The following is an 18,102-nucleotide window of genomic DNA, read 5'->3' as shown; positions in this document are numbered from 1 at the left end:
GATCTTCATTTTAGAAACGAGAAAACTGAAGTTCAGAGAGGTGCACTCACTTCCCCCACATCACACAGCTGTTAGGGGATTTAAAAGAAAATAGTTGATCTTTAATTAGGCAACATATGAGGGTTATCTGAAATGTGAATGTGTACCCCAATAATTCTCATCTGCAACCTAAGTGTCTTATTCACATTGAAAAGTGATCAAATGAAGCAATAATGCTAAGTAAGCCTGCTGGAATCTTCCTACGGAATGTCTGCCTCAAACAGAAAAAGCTTGGACCCTTTAAAATGTCTACGAATGCAAAACAAGAAACAAAGTTCTTTTATGTGATAAATTGCAACCATATCAGATTTGTTGCTTATTTTGTTATTTAACCAACACTGACATCGGTTTGCTAAGTGCCAGGCATTGTCCGTGGACAGCAGTTCTTAAACTTTTTGGTCCTGAGACCAAAAATCACTTTACACTCTTAAAAATCACTGAGGATGGGTTTCCCTGGTGGCGCAGTGGTTGAGAGTCCTCCTGCCGATGCAGGGGACACGGGTTCATGCCCCGGTCCGGGAAGATCCCACATGTCGCGGAGCGGCTGGGCCCGTGAGCCATGGCCGCTGAGCCTGCGCGTCCGGAGCCTGTGCTCCGCAACGGGAGAGGCCACAACAGTGAGAGGTCCGCGTACCGCAAAAAAAAAAAAAAAAAAAAGAAAAGAAAAAAAAAAATCACTGAGAACATTTAAGAACTTTAGTTTATGTGGGTTACATCTATCCATATTTATAGAATTAGAAATTATGACAGAAAATTAACAAAATATTCATTCATTCACTTAATAACTATAGTTAACCTATTGCATGTCAACATATGTCTCTGTTTACTCTCAGGTGCTTCTGCCTCAAGTGACTTTTAAAAAGTAAGTTTAGCGACTTCCCCGGTGGTCCAGTGGTAAAGAATCCGCCTTCCAATGCAGGGGACGCGGGTTGCATCCCTAGTCGGGGAACTACGATCCCACATGCCACGGGGCAACTCAGTCCGCGCACCGCAACTGCTGAGCTCGCATGCCTCAATGAGAGAGCCTGTGTGCTGCAAACTACAGAGCCCACGTGCTCTGGAGCCCGCGCGCTGCAACAAAAGATCCCATGTGCCTCAACGAAGATCCTGCTTGCAGCAACTAAGACCCGACACAGCTAAAAAAAAAAAAGTGAGTTTATACTGTATAGCACAGATAACTGTATTCAATATGCTATGAGAAATCATAATGGAAAAGAATATTTTACAAAAAGAATATATATATGTATAACTGACTTTGCTGTATAGCAGTAATTAACACAACATCGTAAATCCACTATACTTCAATAAATATATACATATAAATAAAATTTTTTAAAAGAAAGAAAAAGTGAGTTTACCTCTCTGAGCCTGTTTCCTCAGGAGGACCTCTGCCTTTTTTATCTCAAAACGATGGCTATGTCAATAAAAAAAAATGTTGCCTGCCATATCAGTAAATAAATGATGCTGCAGCTATCCAGCCGGTACATTACTGATGAGCCCTGAGGGAACTCAAGACAGAAACAGGATGCCACCCATCAAGCAGTCATCAAGCAGTCGACTGCTGCCCACACTCCAAGCCCCACCCCCCCACGGTGCACCCAGAGGAGACTCAGGATAAGAAAGCACGGGATACTGGCCCCAGATAGCTGAGGTGCAAATCAAAGGAATGATTTCAATGAGCCCAGACCCTTGCATCTTCCCATACATAGAAAAGTGTGGGAGTTCCCTGCTGGCCTAATGGTTAGGATTCTGGGCTTTTACTGCCGTGGGCCAGGTTCAATCCCTGTCGGGGATCTGAGATCCTGCAAGCCAGCGTGGCTGGGCAAAACAAAAACAAAAACAAGGCGCTAATATTCCTTAACTTGAGGTATCCGGTTTTCTTTCTCTTTTTTTTTTTTTAAGATTTTTTTTTCCATGTGGACCATTTTTAAAGTCTTTATTGAATTTGTTACAATATTGCTTCAGCTTTATGTTTTGGTTTTTTGGCCACAAGGCACGTGGGGTCTTAGCTCCCTGACCAGGGATCGAACCCGCACCGCCGCATTGGAAGGCAAAGTTGTCACCGAGTCCAAGCTCGCTCTGCTCCCGCACGACAGGCCAATAACTCGGAGACGAGGTGTCGAGGCAAAGAATAACGACTTTGTTCAGAAAGCTGGCAGACTGGGAAGATGGCAGACTAGTGTCTCAAAATAACCATCTTATTGGGGTCTGAATGCCAGTTTCTTTTATAGAACAGAGACGGGGAGGAGGTGAGGAAGTAAAGTAAAAAGGCCATTCATTTGGCCAGGCTCGGCCAGCATGGGGAGGGGATGTATTAATTTCTTTCCTGCAGCCATTCACAGGTGGGCAGGGTCAGGTTGTCCCCCTGTGAGCTGAACAAAGGCACTTTAGTCTAACATTCAGGCAGAGGGGCAGGGTTCCCTGAGGCAGGCCATTATGTATGATTATAATAACAAAAGCAACTGAAAGCAAAGGTCAAAGTCAAAGAAACAGATCCAACTTGGAGTCAAAATTGACTCTTCCCTGTTACAAAGTCTTAACCACTGGACTGCCAGGGAAGTCCTTGGTTTTCTTTAACTAACAGTAATGTTTTGACGTTCTGACTACCTGGTCTTCGTTGCAAAAACTCCTATATATCCTGGCTCCCCCCACCCCCTTGCCTCTTCAGAGCAGTATCTTAGAGCAATCTAAGTTGCTGTGTCTCTGGCTTAAGTCCCCAGTTTTTTCTGCCAAATAAAACATAATTCTCAAATTTCAGTTTGCGTAATTTTTTCCCAGGCAACAGCTACTTACCCTTTCCTGATCATTCCCTTAGGACTCAAATCTAAGATAAAAATCTGGCTTAGGTCTTCATTTGGGACCAAGTCACTGGCCAGCAACCGAACTGGCTACTAGAATCAGGGATTCTCCCTGGATGCAGTCAGCTGTAGCCATCCGGAGATGCACAGAAGCAAAGAAGCTTTTGACTGCAAGTCACACACACACACACACACACACACACACACACACACACACAAATACAACTGCAAATAACAAAAGATAAAGGACCTGACAAAAGTGACTTAAGGGGGTGGCTTTTTTTTTTTTTAACAAAACAATCCAGAAATCAGACATTTCCCAGTTGGAGGAGCTGGGTCTTTCAGTGTGCAGGCCTTGGCACTCTTGGCCAAGAAATGGCTGCAGCAGCTCCAAGCATCACACTTGCAGGTAATCCCAGACAAAGCAGGTAGAGAAGAAAAGAAGAGGTAGCTCTTCTGGAGTGTTTTATCGAGGGAAGACAGCTTTCCCAGAGGCCTCCAGGCAAATTTCCCCCTGTGTCCCCTTGGCCTGTGGCCTTCCCTTGAGCAACGATTGACAAAAGGGAATGAGGGGGTGTGGCACTGGTTGGCTGCTGCCCCCAAAATCAGAATTCTAGTCCCAAAGTTGATGGCTGCTGGACAGGCCACAGGTGGAGTCTGCCCAATAGTCCCACAGGGTTTCCCTCCAACAAACTGGATCAGAGGTCAGGTGGCAGACCCCAGGTTACACACCAAGCTGATAACAGAGGCAGGTTTGAAGCCAGATCTGCAACCAGTTATACCTGGTCCTGTAGGGGCAGCTCTGGGTGTAGAAAGACCCCTTCTGGGTCAAACTGGAGGCCAGGAGAAGGGTCCAGGCAGGAGACAAGCTCTGAGCTGAAGCCAAGAAGAGACAGACAGGGCAGAGTCTGGGGAAGGAGGACAGGGCTGGGGACTCATGGGCTTTGGGGGAAGGCGTACAGAGCTGAGGGGTCTGGCCTAGTGACTGGAATATACCAGGGGGCTGTCCCCAAGATGCGGCAGCGGGGGAGGCACGGCTTAGTGGGGGAAGATGCTAAGCTCAACTTGTGAGGAAGTGGAAAAATCTCTCCCGTCAGAGAAACCGCCAGGACACTGGGGGCTTGGATTTCTGGGCCCTTGAAAATGAAATGGGCTGAACGCAGGGATTCCTGGTTAAGACCCTAGAGTCCCTGAGTTGCATCATTGGAGATGACACCTAATGGCTTGTTCTTTGGCATTTTATTTCAAAATTGCAGCTAGGAAAAAAAGTCAACAGCAGCACCGGTTGATCCGGCCTGAAAATGGAGATGCAGAGTCTGAGTCAAGGTGTATCCTGGACCCCACAACACGGAGCAGCGGGGAGTCCAGGTCCCCAAGGCCTGAGTGGCGGGGCTAGGGGCCAAGACGCCTGGGTCGGGCCCTTATGGCTTTGGGAGTGTAACGTGGGGGCACCGGAAACCCAGGCATCCCGGCCCGCCGCCTTTTATTTCATATTGCACTTCAGGTGAATCACTGGTATGGAGGCGAAGGTCCAACAGGGACTGGATGCTACAGGTCGGTGGATCCGTGGAGTGGTCCGGCACAGCCCGCAGCATCACACAGGTAGCATCCACTCGTGGGCTTTTGCTCCATACTGCGGGATAACACAGGCGGAGGTGAGCGGAAGCCACACTACAACTCCCAGCAGGCCCTGCGGCGTCCCAGGCTGAGCGCTGGCGAAGTTGCGCCCCAGGACCTCATGGGAAGTGTATTCCACTTCTCAGAGGCCCACCAACCATCACGGGGAGGGGGAGTTGTGGCAAGTATGGCACAGAGGCTCACGGGAGATGTAATTCTGCAAAGAGGAGTTCTTGTAAGACCCTGAAGGCTCTGGGAAAAAGTCGTTTTCAGCTGAGTCAAGAGGTGTAGTTCTAGGTCCGGGTGCACAGGAGTTTACAGACACTCACACGAGTGCCAGGAAAGGCAAGATACCTCGGTCCAGACGAATGAAGATACCTCCAGAGGCTTATGAGAGGAAACAGTCCTAGGCCACAGAGGGGGCCACGGTCCAGAGGCTTGTAGGAGCAAGATTTCTCAGGCCAGAGGAATAGCCCAGGGCTCCTGGGGATCCTTGGGGATCGGACCTCAGTGGCCAGAAGGCTGGCTTAAGGTCCCAGAAGCTCATGGGATGGGGATTTCTCAAGCCAGGGCTCCAGAGGCGCACAGAAAAGGATCATTTAGCCCCAAGAAGTGTGCTAGGCTGCAGAGGCTCAAGGAAAGCAAACTCAATCCCGGGCCCAGAGGCTGATGGGAGGAGCCATTATCAGCCTGTGGGACTATGGGGGAGGGGGAGCGGAGCCTCAGTCCAGAGGCTCACGGGATGTGAATTTCTGTGCGAAACGGAACAAGCATCCGGCCCATTTCCCAGCAAGTGCACCTCACCTGGATCGCCTTCAGCTCCTTGTGGAAGCGGAGGATAAGCTCAGGCCCATTTTCCATGGTGGGAATGTGGAGGTGCTGGGGAAGAAAGGGCTGTGAGGAGGCGCCCCATCCCCCTTCTTCTCTCTCATGGCCAAGGGCAGCCCTTCCTCACCTTGCCTTGGTACAGGATTCGGTGCACAGGGCAGACCTGGCAAGCGGTCCCTGAACCGAAGACTTCTCGAACCCGGCCGTCCTCCAGCGCCTGCAGGAACTCCTTCATGGTGATCTTACGCTCTGCCACCCGGAACTCACCCTGTGAGGCAAGACACAGATACATGTGAGCCCGGTGGTGGGCTGCCCTGCTGCAGAGCCCTGTCGCTCCCTCTGTAAGGACAGCGCCTGGGAGGCGGCGGAGGGAAGACGTGCCATTGTGCCCCAGCCCACCCCGACCAGCCCTCCCATACTCTGGCCCCCCAACCTAGCAGTACCCCAGCACTCCGGCCACCCAAAGACACCATGCCCTCACCCAGGTCCGAGCCAGGTCCAGCAGACTCTGTCGAACTACTCCAGGCAGGATGACACCGTCCAGTGGGGGGGTCACCAGTTCCAGCGCTGGGTCAGGTGTACGAGATGGGGGCGTTACCTGACACCCTCGGGCACACCCTCCCATCCTCTTAGGGGCCACCCCACGCGCCCCTAACCCCTGAGACCTGCAATCCACTAAGCATTCTGCTCCCACCCACTTCTGCCAGGGCTTGGCTTGGGTCATGGGTGGGCTCACCCCCATCCTCGTGGGTCCAGAAGATGAAGATGTTCATGGTGCCCACCTCAGTGAGCTGGTGGTCAGGCCCGTACAGCCACAGGACCTGTTCACACCCCTTCTTTAGGGCCTCCTGCTGCACAAACACGGTGGGCCCGTAATTCCTGGTGGACAGCAACACGGTGGACCAGGGTAAGGCACTCCCATCCTCCCCCAGCGTGGCCCGACATGGGGACCCAACCAGGGCTGACCCTGCTCCTCCCCCACTCACAGCCCTTCCATGGCTCCCCAGTGGCCCCAGGACAGAATCCCTGGCCAGTAGCCTGGGGTCAAGGCTCTCAATCACCCCTCGTCCATCTCTCTCTGCAGATCACAAATGCACCACTGTTTGCTCTGAGGATCACCCTCCTCACCCAGTTCCTCAACTGACCAAATCCTCCAATGTCCCTCAAAAACACCTGTGATGTCACCTCCTCTGTGAGGCGTTACTGAACCTCCAGGATGGGTTTCAGGCCTTCTCTGGGTTCTCCCAGTAAATTGGGCCACCTCTATGTTTTCCCAGATCGCCCTGTTTTAACACTCACTGTCTCTCACCCAGAGCAGACCTCACCCCTTCCTTGCTCACAAGCCTCCCATGGCTCCCCACTGCCTCTGGGACAAGATCCCAGCCCTTCAGTCCAGTGTTCAGGGCTGGGCCTGGTCCAGGACTACCTGTTAAGCCTTTTGCAAAAACCAGACTCATTTTTCCTTCCCTGACTCTGTCCCTCCTCCCTGCCCCTACACATGTGTTCCGAGGATTAGAAATTGTTTACCATTTTTGTATCCAGGAAACCATCTCCTCTCTACCCATCAGACCTCCTCTGTGAAGACTTTTACAATGTCCCGGTCACCTCCACCAGAGCACATGCTGCCCCAGATACTGGGGCTCCCACCAGCCTCGGAGCCCCTGGAGGGCAGGGCCCAGATCTGATTCATCTGTGTCCCCCAGCTTCACCCAGCATAGGGCCTGGCCCTCAGGAGACCTCACAAGATGTATTTTGAAAGGACCCAAATGAACTCCCAGCTGGGGCCACACTTGCTGTCCCAACACACCCTTACCCCGCCCTCTGCCTTATCCCCGTCCTAACCCTCCTCGCCCTGCTGAGCCAAGGACCCTGGAAGACAGATGTACACAGAAAGTCCACACACAGGGTGATGGGCGCTGGAGCCCCAGGGAACAATGGGAGCTGGCGGAGCCTGGGTTTTCAGGGGAGGCTACCTGGAGGAGAGACCAGTGAGCTAAGTGTAAACTTCATTTCTGGAGGCTTCCCTGAGGGCCAGTCCGAGTCTCTCCACTTACCTCCACCCAACCCCTTCCAGTCTCTGGGCCGATTTGTCCACAGCACTTAGCACACACCCTGGTACCCGCCCCTCCATCCCCGCACCACGGTGCCAATGACAGTACATCCCAACATGCAAGCACAGCTGTCCCCAACCATGTGAAACAGGATGAGAAGGCCAGTGGACATCCAAAGACACACCTTGTGTCTCTGACACCCAGTGCACCAGACTCGCGGGCGGGAGGCGAGGGACTACTTACCCCCCCAGCTTGTAGTCACCGACCCCACCCACCCAGGCCCGGATGAATGATGGGTCGGCCAGGAGAGAGACAGGGCTCAAGGCATCTCCAGGGAAGTACGCGCCCACCGGGCAGAGAATGACGAACAGGAGGGCTCGCGTGGGGTTGCCGACACCTAGCGAGGGCTGAGATGGGTAGAAGCGGGCATCAGGGATCCAGGAGTCCAGGCCCCCGGCCGCTCCCCCGCCCCATGTCTGGGTCCCCACCCCTCCCCCAAGCGTGGCTCCCCACCCCACCCCCAGCCCTGGGAGCCAGCCCACCTCGTTCCCAATTAACACAGGCCGCACATAGAGGCTGGTGCCGGAGCTGTCGGGAACCCAGTCCTTGTCAACTTCCACCAGCCGGCGGATGCACTGGAGCAACTCGATCTTGTCAAAACTCTGGGCGGGATGAAGATGAGTCATGGGGCCCTCGCGACCCTGGACCCAGCCCGCCGCTCCCCCTGCCACCCGCTCACCGGCAGGCAGAGGCGCAGGGCCGAGCGCAGCATCCGGTCCATGTTGAGCCAGGGTCGGAAGAGGCGCACGCACTGGTCCCTGCCTTTGAATGCCTTCATGCCTTCAAAGAGCTGCAGGGACAGGCAGGCGGGTGATCAGGGCTCGGGGACCAGCTCAGCCAGCCAGGGACAGAGGCCGATACACAGGGATACAGACACAGAAAAAAAGGCAGAGAGCGGCGGAAGAGACTAACCTACTAGCACAGAGAGGGGGAGAAAAAGAGAGAAAAGAACCAGAAAGACCAAGAGAGGAGAGAGCAAAGGGCAGAGGCCAGAGAAAGCAGAACAGAGAGACCCAGAGCAGGGAGAATGCTTTGCTTAAACCCTTCCTGTGTTATTAGGACTATTTCTTTTTTTATCTTTTTCTTTTTCTTTTTTTTTTTAGGACTATTTCTCAGGAATGAGGACGATGTGGAAGTTACTTTCTTTTAAAAATTAATTAATTAATTATTATTATTTTTTTGGCCACACCACAGGGCTTGTGGGAATCTTAGTTCCCCCACCAGGGATTGAACCCGGGCCTTCAACAGTGATACCACAGAGTCTTTTTTTTTTTTTTTTAATATTTATTTATTTGGCTGCAGGTCTTAGTTGTGGCACACAGTATCTTTAGTTGCGGCATGCGGGATCTAGTTCCCTGACCAGGGATCGGACCCGTACCCCCTGCATTGGGAGCGGGGAGTCTTGACCACTGGACCACCTGGGAAATCCCAGAAGTTACATTTTTAAAGAGCCTTTGTGGGGATTCAACATCACTAATTATTAGAGAAATGCAAATCAAAACTACAACGAGGTACCACCTCACACGGGTCAGAATGGCCATCATTAAAAAGTCTACAAGTAACAAATGCCGGAGAGGGCCTGGAGAAGAGGGAACCCTCCTACACTGCTGGTGGGAATGTAAATTGGTTCAGCCACTATGGAAAACAGTAAGGAAGTTCCTCAAAAAACTAAAAATAGAGTTACCATATCATCCAGCTATCCAGACAAAACTCTAATTCGAAAAGATACATGCACCCCTGTGTCCATAGCAGCACTGTTTACAATAGCCAAGACATGGAAGCAACCTAAATGTCCATCAACAGATGAATGGATAGAGAAGAGGTGGTATATATATATATATATATATATATATATATATATATATATATATATAGTGGAATATTACTCAGCCATAAAAAAGAATGAAATAATGCCATTTGCAGCAACATGGATAGACCTAGATATTACCATACTAAGTTAAGTAAGCCAGAAGGATAAAGACAAATACCATATGGTATCATTTACATGTGGAATCTAAAATATGACACAAATGAACTTATCTACAAAACAGAAACAGACTCACAGACATAGAGAACAGACTTGTGATTGCCAGGGGGAGGCAGAGCGGGGGAGGGATGGATTGGGAGTTTGAGATTAGCAGATGCAAATATTATATATAAGAATGGATAGGGCTTCCCTGGTGGCGCAGTGGTTGAGAGTCTGCCTGCCAGTGTAGGGGACACGGGTTTGTACCCTGGTCCGGGAAGATCCCACATGCCGCGGAGCGGCTGGGCCCATGAGCCATGGCCGCTGAGCCTGCGCGTCCGGAGCCTGTGCTCCGCAACGGGAGAGGCCACAGCAGTGAGAGGCCCGCGTACCATGAAAAAAAAAAAAGAGAATGGATAAACAACAAGGTCCTACTGTATAGCACAGGGAACCATATTCAATATCCTGTAGTAAACCATAATGGAAAAAATATGGAAAAAAAAACATATATACATTAATATATAACCGAATCACTTTGCTGTACACAAGAAACTAACACAGCATTGTAAATCAGCTATACTTCAATAAAATTTAAAAAAATACCATGTCCAGGAATTCCCTGGCGGTCCAGTGGTTAGGACTCCACACTCTCACTGCCGAGGCCCTGGGTTCAATCCCTGGTTGGGGAACTAAAATCCTACAAGCCACGTGGTGCGGCCAAACACCAACAACAGCCAGGGTTTGCTTCCAAATCATACAGGAAGGGTAAAGCGTTAGCGAAGTCCAGATGAAAGAAGATTGTGACCAACCAGTGCTAACTGGTGAAGCAGGGGTTTGGGGGGATGGCGGAATTATTATTATACCTTTATGTTTTGAAATTTCTCATAATAAAAACTTTTTAAAAAGTTGGTCCCCAAAAAAAAAGATAAAAAAAATAAAAATTTAAAAAAAGTTGGTCCCCATCCCCGCACTATTGTTCTCAGGAGAAAGCCCAAAACCTCCACTTGGCCTTCCAGGCCCCACAAGGTCTGGCCTTTCTCATCCCCAGCCTCCTATACTCAACGACTACCACTGCCTGCTGGGCCTCTGTTGCTGCCACCATGATGTAGCCTCACTCCCAGATAGGTCAGGGCACCCTGATTCCTCCCCCATGGTTTCATTTTGCTTCTTTCATGTCTGTTTCACTAGAGACCCGAAGTGCCATGGACAAGGACCAGACATGAAGTGTAGCTGGAGAACCACCACCCCCAGCCTCACTATGCCCAGTGCTTGGCTCCCAGCAGGCTACTGTTGACTGAATGATAGACAAATGAATGAAGAATGCAAAATAAACGAGAATAGTCAGAATACCTCTGCAAGAGGTAGGAGGGGGAAGTAGCCTTCTCAGATATTAAAACACCTTATACACCTACAACACTTAAAACAAAGTGACACTGACATATAAATTGACAGATTGAACAATGGAAGAGACTGGAAAGTGTATTATAGTGTAACTGAATCACTTTGCTGTACACCTGAAACCAACACATTGTAAACCAACTATATTTCAATAAAAATTTTAAAAATATGATTAATTCAGTTAAATGGTGCTGAATAACCAAATATTCATCTCTGGAAAAAACAAAAATTAAGTTGGATCCCTATCTCATACTTCACATCGGGAAAAATTCCAGGTGGATTAAAGGTTTAAATGAAAAAAATTTTTTTAAACCATGAAAGCAACAGAAGAAAACAAAAGATGACCGTTTCATATTTTGAATTGGGGATGGTGTTCTAAATAAGACAAATCACAGAAACCAAAAAGAAAAGATTGACCTAGGGGTAAGACAGGAATAAAGACACAAACCTACTGGAGAACGGACTTGAGGCTATGGGGAGGGGGAAGGGTGAGCTGTGACAGGGTGAGAGAGAGTCATGGATATATACACTAACAAACATAAGGTAGATAGCTAGTGGGAAGCAGCCGCATGGCACAGGGATATTGGCTCGGTGCTTTGTGACCACCTGGAGGGGTGGGATAGGGAGAGTGGGAGGGAGGGAGATGCAAGAGGGAAGACATATGGGAACATATGTATAACTGATTCACTTTGTTATAAAGCAGAAACTAACACACCATTGTAAAGCAATTATACCCCAATAAAGATGTTAAAAAAAAAAAAGAAAAGATTGATACATTTCACTGCATAAAAATAAAACAAACTGGGTAGAGGCTTTCAACACATATCACAAATGGTTTAGCTAATACACAAAGTACTCCTACAAATAAACAAATATTGAAACCCACCCTGATAGAAAAATCAGCCAAGAAAATGGACAGTTCACAGAAAGGAACTAAAAATGGCTCTTATGCTTGTGAAAAGATGGTCAACTTCATAATTAGGGGAAAAATGCAAGTTAAAATTATTTTGAGGTGGGCTTCCCTGGTGGCGCAGTGGTTGAGAATCTGCCTGCTAATGCAGGGGACACGGGTTCAAGCCCTGGTCTGGGAGGATCCCACATGCCGCGGAGCAACTGGGCCCGTGAGCCACAACTACTGAGACTGCGCGCCTGGAGCCTGTGCCCCGCAACAAGAGAGGCCGCGATAGTGAGAGGCCCATGCACCGCGATGAAGAGTGGCCCCCGCTTGCCACAACTAGAGAAAGCCCTCACACAGAAACGAAGACGCAACACAGCAAAAATAAATTAATTAATTAATAAACTCCTACCCCCAACATCTTCTTTACTTACTCAAATTACTTTGAGGTAACTTTAAAACCACTTAGGAGATTGGAAGAGATCTAAAAGTTTGACAAGGGTCACCCAGGGTATGGGGAAAACAGGGCCCGCTGGTTAAGTGTGGAAATCGATACAACTTCTGTAGAGGTGGCTATGATTCAACATCTGTCACAATTACAAGCACACATACCCTTTGAGCCAACAGTTGCAGAAATTGAGAGATACACTTGCTCTTAAGGAAGTGAGGTGTTTCTTGGTTTATTGTAATGCTGTTTATAATAGCACAAGACTGGGAACAACCTAAGTGTCCAACGATAGAGGACGGCCTAAACAAGGCGTTGTTAGGATGGAATATTACACAGCAGCAAAAAGAAGGAAAAAGCTCTTCAAGGGCTGTTCAAGAATCTCCAGGCTACGTTAACAGAAGGAAGCAGGATGCCGAAGAGTGAGCGTACCATATGCTGACTTTTATGGGGGAAGAATGGAGTGAAACAATTATACACATCCGTGTTGCCATCCAGAAAGCAGAACTCTGGAAGGACCTGGGGACTGGAACTGGGTGGGGGGGGGCTGCTTCAGGGAGGGCAGTGAGGTGGCTGGGGACTGGGGAGGTATATTTGTTCCCTCTTTTTTGAACTGTGTAAATATATGACCCCTTTTTCAAAAGAGGTGTTTATAATTGAAAAACATTCCAAATAAAATTAAAAGTTTAAAAATACGGGGAGGAATTCCCTGGCGGTCCAGTGGTTAGGACTTGGCGCTTTCATTGCTGGGGCCCTGGGTTCGATCCCTGGTCGGGGAACTAAGATCCTGCAAGCCGCATGGCCAAATAAATAGATAGATAAGTAGATAAATAAATAAAAATACGGGGAGATAAGGACAGAAAGCAGATTAATGGTTGGCAGGTGCTGGGGTCAGGGGCTTGGGGAATGAGTCCTTAATGGGTATGGGGTTTCTGTTTTTTTTTTTTTTTTTTGAGGTATGCGGGCCTCTCACTGTTGTGGCCTCTCCCATTGCGGAGCACAGGCTCTGGACGCGCAGGCTCAGCAGCCATGGCTCACGGGCCCAGCCGCTCCGCGGCATGTAGGATCTTCCCGGACTGGGGCACGAACCCGCATCCCTTGCATCGGCAGGTGGACTCTCAACCACTGTGCCACCAGGGAAGCCCGGGTTTCTGTTTTGAATGATGAAAAAGTTCTGGAATTAGAGAGTGGAAATGATCTCTGCCCCACATGGGGAATGTACTCAATGCCACTGAACTGTAGACTTTAAAATGGTTAAAATGGTACATTTTATGTTATCTGTATTATTATGTATGTGCATTATTACCACGATAATAAAAAAATAACAACACAAGTGGCTGGGTGTTATTCCACACTGCCCCCAGAGTCAGGATGACACGAGGATGTAATTTCCCGTGCCCTCAGCTGGCCTCAGGTCCCCAGGCGTCCTGTGTGAGGACATCACAAAGAACGTTATGCTTTGGATGCCAGGGCCTTAGCTCAACCCCTTCATCTGCACTCACTCAACTAAAGAAAAAGTACTGGGTCCCCAGCCGGAGAACATCCTGGCGTGTTGGGCTGAAAAGGGAGGTAAACAAATGCTGGTCTCCAAAAGCCACCTTCCTGGGGGGGTCTGTGGACATGTCCTAACTGTCCGTCCTTCGCACCTAACTGCTCCCCAAGCTGGGTCTCCTCTGCACAGAACTGATCGGTTCTAGTCAAATGTCCCGAGTAGGTGGGAAGAAGAAAACTGTCAAAATTATGAAAAGAAAAGAAAAAAAGGAAAACATCCTTAATGTCACAGAACCAAATGCCCTAAGGGACAAAAACTGCAAACCAGCTACTAGAACTGCAATGTGTTCATTCAAATTTTGTCACAATTAAAGCTTCCACAGAAAGACTTTGCTTTCAGCCATAGCATGAAGTCTGAAACCAAATGCCTCTGGGTCTCTCCTCACACGTCCCTCACCAAGTCCTGCAAAGTTATCCTCCTCCTGTGTCCCCGTATGGAGACAGTCCCGTGGTCTACATGGTCACCTGACTAAACCTCAGGGCACTGTCCTCGGCTCTCCCTGCTCATCTCTCGCCCAACCGGCCAAATCCCTCGTGTCCCTGAATCTCTCTGCCCCTGAATCTCTTTGCCTCCTGGCCGTCCCCCCAGCTCTGGACCGAGCGCATCCTCCACATGGCCTGAGAGGGGTCTTTCTCTACCTGCTCTATGCCTGTTCGGAGCCCTCCAGGTCTCCCAATACCCTTGACAAGATCCCAGCTCCTCTGTGGTCCTGATGACATCTTCAGCCACCCCTACCAGGCTCCAACCTCATGCTTCCCCCCAAACATGCTGGGCTCTTCTTTGTACTATGTCTGTACTGATGTCTCTTCTCCCTCTAAGAGCCTAAGCTCCCCTCTTTGCAGGAAAGACCCCACTTCCTGTCAAATTAGAGGTAGGGTGGGCATTCCTCCCCTGGTCTCTCATAATGCCTCAGCTGCCTCCATCTGAGCACAGATCCCACTGGGTGGGGTTTTCAAGCGAAGAAGCTGGGTCTGCTCATCTCGGGGAACCCTGCATCACCCAGCACGGGGCCTGGAACGTGACAAGCCTCAGAGAACGGATGAGGAGTGCACGGAAATGAGAAACACACAAAAAGCAAACCCAGGGAGGTAAACCCAGCAAGAGACACAGCAAGAGGGAAGAGATGCGGAGAGAGATGGGGATGGAGGGCAGCCGCCCTGCCACCTGCAGGGAATAGTGGAGAGCAGAGCAGGCCGGGTGCACTGTGAGGTTCTGGAAGGGCTGGATTCGGGGCTGGCCCCAGCCCTTCTCCCTGTTCCATTCCACCATCAGCATGTGGTCGGTGAATGTCTTCCCGAACAGCAGGGGCTTGCTGGGGTCAGGCTTCTTATGAGGCTCCTGTGTCATCTCCAGCTGCAGGTCTGCAGCCTGAGAAAAGACAGGTGTCCTGGAATCTAACCACAACCTCCAATCTAAAAAACTAAAAACTTAGCCCCACAAATCCCTGGGGCTAAGACCCAGTGAGAAGAGGGAACTGTAGCCCCAGAGGCTTCTGGGACATGTGGTTTCTTCTCTTTCCCATGGCCTGATGGTGGGCAATTAGGCTACCCCATTGCCACCCACCTTCACCTTTGGACCTTGGACCTTTTGGAGATGCCCAAATCCAGCCCCCAGCCCTTGCCTCCCTCAGACCCAGTGGTCCAGGCTCCCAGCCCCTCTTCCTTGAGATCCAAAAGTATAGTCCCCTCCTGTCACCTTGAAGCTGGATGAGTCATATCTTCTGGGACCACACAGAAGCCAAGGGACAGGGAGAAATTTTCGGGTCCAAATCTGGGGGTGGGGACAGAAGTAAGAAAGGTGGTGAGGCCAGCAGACAGAGAGAGCAGAGACCCCTGGCACCATCTTTGCCACCTCCTGCACTTGGCAGGTCCCTCCGGCTGGCTCTGTCCCAGGCCTAGTACATTCTAGAAAGGGCACGTGGCCCTGGCCAAGTCACTTCCCCTGTCCTGATCCGCATGTAGCAGGAGGAAATCCCAAAGGAGGCCAAGTCCCCTCCCTGCCCTCACGAGGGCCATCCAATAAAGAGCTGAATCAGCTCCCATCCCTTCCTCCATGCTGGGGCAAAGTCAAACACAGGCGCCTCCTACCCCAGGGAACTTTGGCCCAGCCCTGAGACCAGATCAGACAGAGGACGACACAGGAAGGTGTGCAGGTAAGTGAAGGCCTCCCCGGGGGGGACCCAAATCCTGAAAAGAGTTAGAAAAGTGATGGGCCTATAGGTCATGCTTCCCCAGGACCCAGGAGCAGGGCCCACAGGTCCCTCCCCCTTCAGACCCAGGATTCCAGACCCCCAGCCTGATCCTCCCTTAGATCCAGGATTCCAGAACCCCGGCCCCTCTTCCCTCAGACCCAGGATCCAGGCCCCCGGCCCCTCCTCCCTCAGGCCCAGGATCCAGACCCCCGGCCCCTCCCCGCTCAGACCCAGGATCCAGACCCCCAGCCTCTCCTCCCTCAGACCCAGGATCCAGGCCCCCAGCTCCTCCTCCCTCAGACCCAGGGTCCAGACCCCCAGCCTCTCCTCCCTCAGACCCAGAGTCCAGGCCCCCAGCTCCTCCTCCCTCAGACCCAGGATCCAGACCCCCAGCCCCTCCTCCCTCAGACCCAGAGTCCAGGCCCCCAGCCCCTCCTCCCTCAGACCCAGGATCCAGGCCCCCAGCTCCTCCTCCCTCAGACCCAGGATCCAGGCCCCTCCTCCCTCAGATTCAGGATTCAGGACCCCAGCCCCTCCCCACTCAGACCCAGGATCCAGACCCCCAGCCTCTCCTCCCTCAGACCCAGGATCCAGGCCCCCAGCTCCTCCTCCCTCAGACCCAGAGTCCAGGCCCCCAGCTCCTCCTCCCTCAGACCCAGGATCCAGACCCCCAGCCCCTCCTCCCTCAGACCCAGAGTCCAGGCCCCCAGCCCCTCCTCCCTCAGACCCAGGATCCAGGCCCCCAGCTCCTCCTCCCTCAGACCCAGGATCCAGGCCCCTCCTCCCTCAGATTCAGGATTCAGGACCCCAGCCCCTCCCCACTCAGACCCAGGATCCAGACCCCCAGCCTCTCCTCCCTCAGACCCAGAGTCCAGGCTCCCAGCCCCTCCTTCCTCAGACCCAGGATCCAGGCCCCCAGCTCCTCCTCCCTCAGACCAAGGATCCAGGCCCCTCCTCCCTCAGATTCAGGATCCAGGACCCCAGCCCCTCCCCACTCAGACCCAGGATCCAGACCCCCAGCCTCTCCTCCCTCAGACCCAGAGTCCAGGCCCCCAGCCCCTCCCCGCTCAGACCCAGGATCCAGGCCCCTAGCCTCATCCTCCTTCAGACCCAGGAGCCCAAGTCTTTCTCTTTCAGGGTAATAGATCAACTGGGCTCAGCTTACCTGAAGCCCCAATCCCACACCCTGGACACCAGCAGTTCCAATTCCCTTCAGTTCCCAGGGCTGAGGGGCAGCCACATGGACCTGAGGACCACCCCGGTCATCAAGAGACACTGCTCAGATGAACACTTCCCTTGTGGTCCTGCCCGAGGCCAGCATGGGAGAGCAGGTCTGGCTGTGTCCAGCAGGATGGCTTCTCCCCAGTGGTGTCTGACCTCACGATACCCCTTTCCCCAGCCTGGTGGGAAGGCAGCTGTGTCATGAGGTTTGCGAGAGACAGAACAGTCTAGCCTACTCCTGCCCTGTGAGCTGGGGGAACTGAGGACGGATGTGAATGGCAGAAGTCACTGGTCAGTAGGTGAGTCATGAAGAGAGGGGGGCTGCGGAGTTGTAATGTCCTAAAGTCTAGGCCATGAAGTCTGAGGAGTGGTCCTGAATGGTATGGGGCCCAAGAGCTTCTGGGATGATCAGAGTGTGGATGTGGGTCCTGGGCATGGCCTCTAGGTGGCGCTGTGTAGCCTGTCCAAGCCACTGGCCTGCTTCTGTCCAAGAGGGGACAGGACACCCATGGAATGGAGAAAATTGGGATACGCAGGGCAGAGGCAGCCAGCATGTGGGCAGGAAAGCAGCTCTCAGACTCAGAGGGAGGCCGAATGGGAAAAAATAGGGAAGCGTAAGAATGAGAAAGAGAGACATGGAAATAGAAAACTTTAAAGAACAGAAATCAAGGCCAAGAGATGCCAAAATAGATATGATCATAAAGAGAGATCGAAACTGAGACAAGAGATGAGAGGGAGAGAAATTCAGACAAGGTAAAGCCCGGAATCAAGCCCAAATCAAGAAAAAATAATGAAGGCAGGATAAACAGAAGCCATGAGAGAGGGAACAGGAGAAAGGAGAGGAACAGACCAAGACCCAACTTAGGTGACAGCACAAAGTGAAAGGGAGACCTAGGGAAATGAGGAAGCACTGGGAGAGACAGAGCAATGCCAACAGCTGGAGAGAAACTGTCTCAGTGATACTTGGAGACAGAGATATCCAGGAGAGACAGAGAGGAGAGTCAGAAAAACATACCCACAGGGCAGAGAGAAGGTGCCAGG

General features: G+C 51.3%; 1 protein-coding gene across 2 annotated transcripts in view; it reads right to left on the bottom strand.

Annotated features, from left to right (window-relative positions):
* Nucleotides 1–4,060: 4,060 nt before the first annotated feature.
* The window catches only part of BCAT2 (branched chain amino acid transaminase 2), a 22,396-nt gene continuing 8,354 nt past the window's right edge, over nucleotides 4,061–18,102 (bottom strand). The window contains exons 4-13 of one of the 2 annotated variants that reach the window (XM_065898815.1): nucleotides 15,345–15,419; nucleotides 14,814–15,017; nucleotides 8,073–8,183; nucleotides 7,876–7,995; nucleotides 7,577–7,740; nucleotides 6,019–6,161; nucleotides 5,764–5,849; nucleotides 5,410–5,550; nucleotides 5,259–5,333; nucleotides 4,061–4,470 (exon numbers count right to left, since the gene is read on the bottom strand). In XM_065898815.1, coding sequence (XP_065754887.1) covers nucleotides 4,432–4,470; nucleotides 5,259–5,333; nucleotides 5,410–5,550; nucleotides 5,764–5,849; nucleotides 6,019–6,161; nucleotides 7,577–7,740; nucleotides 7,876–7,995; nucleotides 8,073–8,183; nucleotides 14,814–15,017; nucleotides 15,345–15,419 — 1,158 coding nt within the window. In that variant the 3' untranslated portion in view covers nucleotides 4,061–4,431. The remainder of the gene's footprint in view (nucleotides 4,471–5,258; nucleotides 5,334–5,409; nucleotides 5,551–5,763; nucleotides 5,850–6,018; nucleotides 6,162–7,576; nucleotides 7,741–7,875; nucleotides 7,996–8,072; nucleotides 8,184–14,813; nucleotides 15,018–15,344; nucleotides 15,420–18,102) is intronic. The other variant, XM_065898816.1, reaches the window with a different exon arrangement.

The sequence above is a fragment of the Phocoena phocoena genome, chromosome 20 (assembly GCF_963924675.1).
Source record: "Phocoena phocoena chromosome 20, mPhoPho1.1, whole genome shotgun sequence".
Lineage (NCBI taxonomy): Eukaryota > Metazoa > Chordata > Mammalia > Artiodactyla > Phocoenidae > Phocoena > Phocoena phocoena.
Note: the sequence above shows the minus strand (reverse complement) of the source record. Positions and strands in the feature narration are given on the sequence as shown.